The 6,782-nt window shown below is 41.4% G+C and overlaps 1 protein-coding gene across 1 annotated transcript in view; it reads left to right on the forward strand.

The window, feature by feature from the left end:
* Positions 1–4,668: 4,668 nt before the first annotated feature.
* Positions 4,669–6,782, forward strand: part of gramd2ab (GRAM domain containing 2Ab) — a 29,901-nt gene continuing 27,787 nt past the window's right edge. Inside the window, exon 1 of the mRNA XM_084734891.1 lies at positions 4,669–4,787. Within this exon, the coding sequence (XP_084591017.1) occupies positions 4,681–4,787 (107 nt within the window). The 5' untranslated portion in view covers positions 4,669–4,680. The remainder of the gene's footprint in view (positions 4,788–6,782) is intronic.

Consider the following 6,782-nt stretch of genomic DNA (forward strand, 5'->3'; position numbering starts at 1 on the left):
TTCATTGAAGAGGAGGAGGTTGTGGTGGAGACACACTGACCAGCAGGGAAATGTTAAGTGATCCTGTCACAGTCTCGTCGTGGAACAGGTGGAACACACAGACCCGTACCTGTTCTCACATTTAGACCTATTTTTCAACTAGTGATCAATCTGACAGTAATTTTTCCACTAATCGATCAGTTGTTTGGTCCATAAAATGTCAGAAAATGTTGATCAGAGTCCAAGATGTCGTCCTCAAATGTCTTGTTTTGTCCTCAACTCAAAGATCTTCAGTTTCCTGTCAGAGAGGAAAGAAAGCAGAAAATATTCATTAAACATTTTCTGTCGTCAAACTCAAAGTTTGTTTGATCAGTTTGAAGACTCTCTGGGACGTCCTGCAGGACCCCCATCGTCCTGATCTGTCCTCTCAGTCAAGATGCAGTGTGTGTGTGTGTGTGTGTGTGTGTGTGTGTGTGTGTGTGTGTGTGTGAGCGGGAACAGCTGCAAGTTGAAACACACACAAGTGAGGATGTTAAAGTGTTGCCATTACAGCAAACAGGCTGCGTCTCCCCCGAGGAGACGCCTGATTTAATCAGCCGGCTGAGAGACTCCTCTGAGAGGAAACCAACAGACGTCTCCATGGCAACCAGGAGGAGGAGGAACAGAAGTACCTGCTGTCAGCTGCAGGGAGGGAAAAGGAGAGAGGAGCTCCGTGTGTGTGAGGATCATGCCTATCGCCATGGTAACTGTGGTTGAGTTCCACCTTTGATCGGTCAGTGTTTGTGGTGACTTCAGTAAAATGAGACGAACCGTCAGATTTGTGTGAACGCGTTCGAACGCTGAGCATGTTGGGTGTTAATGTGCGGTCGTGTCAGGTCACACAGGAGCTTCTGTTCAGCAGGTGACTCTCACCTGTCTGCACACCTCTCCTTTTAGCTTAGCTGTTAGCCTTTATGAACATGTTTGTCCCAAAGGCTTCTGGAGCCCAGAACTCTTACTTTGTTGTATTTTATAGATTAATCAGCTGATTATCGTGAGATACCTGCACTCACAAGATCAAAAACAAAAAATGCATGTGCATTATTTTTGTAGTGTAACAATTTTTTTTTTTTTTTTTTGTTAAAATGGTTCATGAGGATTTGTGTCAGTATCAGTGTAGTCTGACTCAATGAAAGCACACTTGGTTGTTTGCTTCAGGCGGCATTGCAGCATCTGTGTCGACGATTTCAAAGTATAGATTATAGTTACATTCTCAAGAATTACTTGATTACGTTTTTAGTTTCATATTTAAAAATGGTGAATTTGCCTTTTCATGTTTGGGTGAACAAACCCTTTAATGTCCCTTGTGGACGTTCTGTTTGTGATCTGTGAGGTACCGAGTGTCAAACCAGAATCCTTTCAGTCTCAAGTATCATGATACTGAATCGGGAGTTTTTTGCAGATCGTTTCAGCTTTTCTAGAATATTGCGACACTTTTAGGCCTTTTTCTTTTTTGCAGTGACCTGATGTTTGTCTCTAATCCACAGCAGAAAGAGACAAATGTATTCATATCATGTTAGAACGTGGGAGGATTATGGTTCTAACAAGATGTTTTTCATGTTGTTGCTGCTGCGTGGATTCAAGATAAAAACCCTCTGAATGTTAAAGGGATCATGACAGAACTCCCTGAATGGGTTCTAGATAAAGTCCTTGCAATATAAAATAGTTATTGGTAGAACCCCCTGGGTAGGTTCTTGTTCACACCCAGAACGTGGAAAGTTTCTGGATAGAACCCCCAGAGAGGGTTCTGGGTGGAACCATAGCACCATAGAAGGATTCTCTGTAGAACCTCTCATAGGTAGTTCTAGGTAGAACCTTTCACAGATGGTTCTAGGTATAACACTATACTGAGTTCTAGGTAAAGCTCTCTGAAAGGGCTGCAAGTTGAACCTTTATAAAAGGTTCTACCCAGAACTATTTGCTTTTGAAGAACTCTTTTTTTGAAGAAAGAAGTTGACAAGAGTTATTTGTAAGAACTTCTTCTTCTTTGTACCATAATGTAAAATGGTTCTTGGTAGAAGCCCCTGGATGGGTTCTAGATAAATATAAATGGAGTTCTTGGTAGAAATCCTTTCAATCAGCACAAATAATATATATAAAATATATCATGTAAATAAAAATGAAAGACAACTTCCCCAGAATGTTAAATCAGTCAAATAAAATTAGAACCCGAAGTAACGGATCACTCAACGTTCTCGTGTTTTTCACCTCAGAGGTCACAGCACAGCGAGCAGCATGCAAAACAGTTTGTTGAAACACAAACAGCAGCAGCTTCCGAGTGAGAACCAGAATAACAAGCGCGTTCCTCTGGACACAGATCCACCAATCAAATAGAACCTGTGAACTGGAGGGAACAGGGAACAGAAGAACACTCGACCATCCGTGTTCTTCACAGGAGACGTTTGACCTCACTGACTGTCAAAAAAGCTGCATTTCTGTTCTGACATGGAGACGAGGAGCAGAACTCTGATCTCAGCAGCCTCTTTTCATGCCGTTGCCATGGCAACAGAGGCGAGAATATCCTGTGTGTGTGTGTGTGTGTGTGTGTGTGTGTGTGTGTGTGTTTGTGTGTCGTCAGAGCTCCGGATCAAATGTTTTCTCTGCAGCTCGACGAGTCCTCTGACCAATCAGAGCTCTCCGTCATCTCTGACACCTCACTGACAGAACACAGAACTGACACAAGAACCCGTCATTGTACTGTTATTGTTCTAACCAGAACACCTTAGTAACCAGCCGCAGAACTGATCCAGTTTCATATAATAATACATTTTCTCTCTACACTCTTAAAAATAAAGGTTCCAAAAGGGTTCTACCCAAAATCATGTGCTTCTGAAGAACCCTTTTTAAAAACAGATTTTGTTGAGGGTACTTTGTAAGAACAAGGGTTCCATTAAGAACCCTCTTCATCTAAAGGGTGAAGGGTGAATGAAAGGGTTCTCTGTAGAACTGATTGTGTTAATTCTAGATAAAAGTCTCCTGAATCTACCCAGGAACATTCGCCTCTGAAGAACCTTTTTTATGAAAGAATTTGTCAGGTGTTGTTTGTGGGAACTCTTCTTCCTTTTACCCTGATATAAAAGAATTCTTGGTGGAACCCCCGGGTGGAATATCTAGAACCCACTTAGGGGTTCTTGAAGCTAGAAACAAAGTAACGGGCCTGTTTTGAAAATGTTAGACCGATATTTGTATTTAAATGTACGAAGTAAAAATGAAACGTTTTCACAAAAAATAATACTCAAGTAAAGTACAGATACCTGAAAGCTCTACTTAAGTACAGAAACAAAGTATTTGTACTTAGTTACTTCCAACTCTGTACTCTGAGTACTTTTAATCACAGAGTTTATTGAGAAAGAAGTTTGAAGGAACATCATTATTAGTCAGAACTAAATGTTCCCGCTGGTCGTCTCGTCACGTGTTCTCCTTTGGTTCTTTTCGAGTTCTCTGGATGCTGGTCACACCTCTATATTTAGAGCTTGTTATCTGATGCTGCGCCCCTCACTCTTCCTCCTCCTCCTCTTCCTCCTCCTCCTCCTCCTCGCCATCACCACCATCATCATCATCTTCTTCATCGTTTCACACCACAGAGTTCACAGAACACTGTGGTGGAACAAAGATCTTCTCTGTTTTGAACACTGGATCATTTATAAACCTGTACATACAGAGGAAGAACAATCAGCGCCTGAGAACACTCTGAGAAATAAAGGCACTAACTAGAACCACAAAGGGTTCTTCAGTTTGACCCCACATGAGAACCTGTTTTGGTTCCTAATACAACCCCTTTTATGCAATGGTTCAAAGAACAGTTCTTACAAACTTCTTCAAAAAAGGGTTCTTCAGAAGCAAATACTTCTGGGTAGAACCTTTTAAAAAGGTTCCACCTGAAACCCTTTGGGAAAGGTCTACCTAGAACCCAAAATATAGGGTTATACTAGAACCATCTGTGAAAGGTTCCACCTAAAACCACCTATGAGAGGTTCTACAGAGAACTTTTCTATGGTGTGATGGTCCCACCCAGAACCCTCTCTGGGGGTTCTATCCAGAAACCTTCCACGTTCTGGGTGAGAACAAGAACCTACCCAGGGGGTTCTACCAAGAACTATTTTATATTGCAGGAACTTTATCTATACAGAGAGCCTTCTTAAATTCCAAGGGATTTATGTAGAACCTATTCAGATGGTTCTACTGAGGACTCATGTTATGAAACAAAGAACACTTGACAAAAGAGTTCTTAAAGCATTTCAACCATCCTTGAAGAACCCTTTGCATTGAAACAATCCTTGACAAACACATTATTAAAAAAAATGGTTCTTCAGAACCCAAGGGTTCTAGGTAGAACCTCAGCCCTTCAGGATGAACCATGATGGTTCCTGATAAACCTCGGAACGGTTCCACACAATCAGTTTTACTGTTTCAAACTTTAATTATGACGATAATCATGTTTGATTCCTGCATCAACTAAATTTAGAACCGTCTCTCAGACACAGACGCAACTTTTGAGTCAATGAAAACTGTGACATCACAAAGGATGTGATGTCATTTCAAATCACTGGGAGGTTTTCAAAATAAAAGCTGACGAAATGATGAAACTGTTTCATCTCGACTCCTGTGAACAGAAACATACTAACCGTCGCTGTTCTGCTCTCCAGACCATCCAGACCAATAATGATGATGTCAGACAATTTGGAGCAGAGTGATGATGTCAGCGTCCTGCCCCCCCATGAGGTGGAGCCCCCCAGGGAGGAGGACGGACACTGCCCCCTGCCCTTCAGGTGAGTTACTGCAGTTTGACCACAAGCAGAGAACCTGATGAAATGATGGTTTACAGAGAAAAAATAATCATTTCTTAAAGTTGTGTAAAGCAACGATAAATGGAAACGTGTTTTTAACCATACAGATTCATTTCAATGGTTAAAAAATCTTAGCAAATTAAATTAGTTCTCAAAATCATAAATAATGTTCCAGCAGAGGAGAGTTCAGCTCACCTGATTATGCCGACTTGCTCATGTCCTCTTTCCTTGTTTTTTGTGCTTCTGCCATGACAGGCGACAGTTTAATACTTTCTATTTGAAAAATAAAAATGCAGTAAGACAAAAGATGTAAAAGTAAAAAAAAAAATTGTAACGGGACGTAAAACACAACAAAACATAACGTATGTTTTGTTGATGTAACAAGCCTTAAAGACATAACAGAACATGAAAGTTATAATAAGATGTAACAAGATAAGAGACGATGTAAGAAAAGATGTAACAAGTTTTTAACGATGTAACAAAACACGTAAACCATAAAAAACAAAAAGACGTAACAAGATGTAAGAAGACACAAAAAGATGGGACAGATGGAACAAAATAAAAAATGGTGTAAAAGATGCAACAAGACAAAATTTGCCATTTAAAAAAAAGCAACAAGACCTAAAAGACCTAACAGGATGTAGAACATGTAACGAGACTTAAAAGACCTAAAAAGACACAAAAACATAACAAAACAAAAAAAGACGTAAGGTTTTCACTTTTACTGCAGTAAACAAGTTGAATCAGTACTTCTACTTTTACTGTAGTACCAGTACTTGTACTTGATTACAGAATGTGTGTTGTATTGAATCAGGAGCTGTGATCAGGATGGTGATCAGCTCCGGCAGTCACATCATGTCAGTCATTCACAACACGATTTCTCCCAAAATTCTTTAACACAGCAATTTTTTAGGGTTTTATCAGAATGATATGAAAATGTTCATCAGGTGCAGAATCTGAAATCAGTGATGACCTCATCGAAAACGACGACTCTGAACCTTTTTAAGATAAATCAGCTCGGTGTCTGTGACACTCCTCCAGCGCTCCGTCGTGTTTTGACATGAGGAAACAGGTGTGGTCCGGCTGCAGGTGGATGTGGATGAGGATGCTCACAGCTGGAGTACAGATGAATCCAGATGTTGTGGACAGACGGCGGCGTCCACACGCTGAGTCGCTGAGCCGCGTGAGAGAGACGCCATTACACACGATACAAAGATCCAGATCCAGATCCTCCTCCTCACAATCAACCAGCTCCCTCATTAGTCTTGACAAAGTGTGTGTGTGTGTGTGTGTGTGTGTGTGTGTGTGTGTGTGTATGTGTGTGTGTGTGTGTGTGTGTGTGTGTGTGTGTATGTGTGTGTGTGTGTGTGTGTTTGGCAGCAGATAAAAGCTGAGGAGACGTGCAGGACAGACAATACACAGTGAGGGAAAGCTTCAGTGTGTTTCTCTGCTCTGTTATTCCTGTCACGTACAAAACAAGCTGCAGAATCACAGGCTGAGTGTGTGTGTGTGTGTGTGTGTGTGTGTGTGTGTGTGTGTGTGTGTGTGTGTGTGTCTGCAGCACGTGCAGTCAGCTCACGTTTCCAGGCAGCACAGCACAGAGTGAGACAGAGAGGCTGATGGGAAGGAGGTGTGTGTGTCTTTGTGTGTGTGTGTGTGTGTGTGTGTGTGTGTGTGTGTGTGTGTCTTTGTGTGTGTGTGTGTGTGTGTGTGTGTGTGTGTGTGTGCTAACATTCCCTGATGGTCGAGACACACGACAAACGGTTTCAGTTAAAATTCCAGTGGACTCGTTCTGATTTGAACAAACTGACGCTGTTTGTCAGATTCAGACATTAATCAGCAGATCAGTGATCAGTGATCAGTGATCAATGATCAGTGTTAGAGCAGCGATATGATCTAACAAGATGCATAAAATGTAACGAAGCTAAACAGCTGCAGCCAGACATCAAAACAAGACAAAAGCCTCCAACCAGCAGG

This window comes from Lutjanus erythropterus, chromosome 13, assembly GCF_056507025.1.
Source record: "Lutjanus erythropterus isolate fLutEry1 chromosome 13, fLutEry1.hap2, whole genome shotgun sequence".
In the NCBI taxonomy this organism is placed as follows: domain Eukaryota; kingdom Metazoa; phylum Chordata; class Actinopteri; order Lutjaniformes; family Lutjanidae; genus Lutjanus; species Lutjanus erythropterus.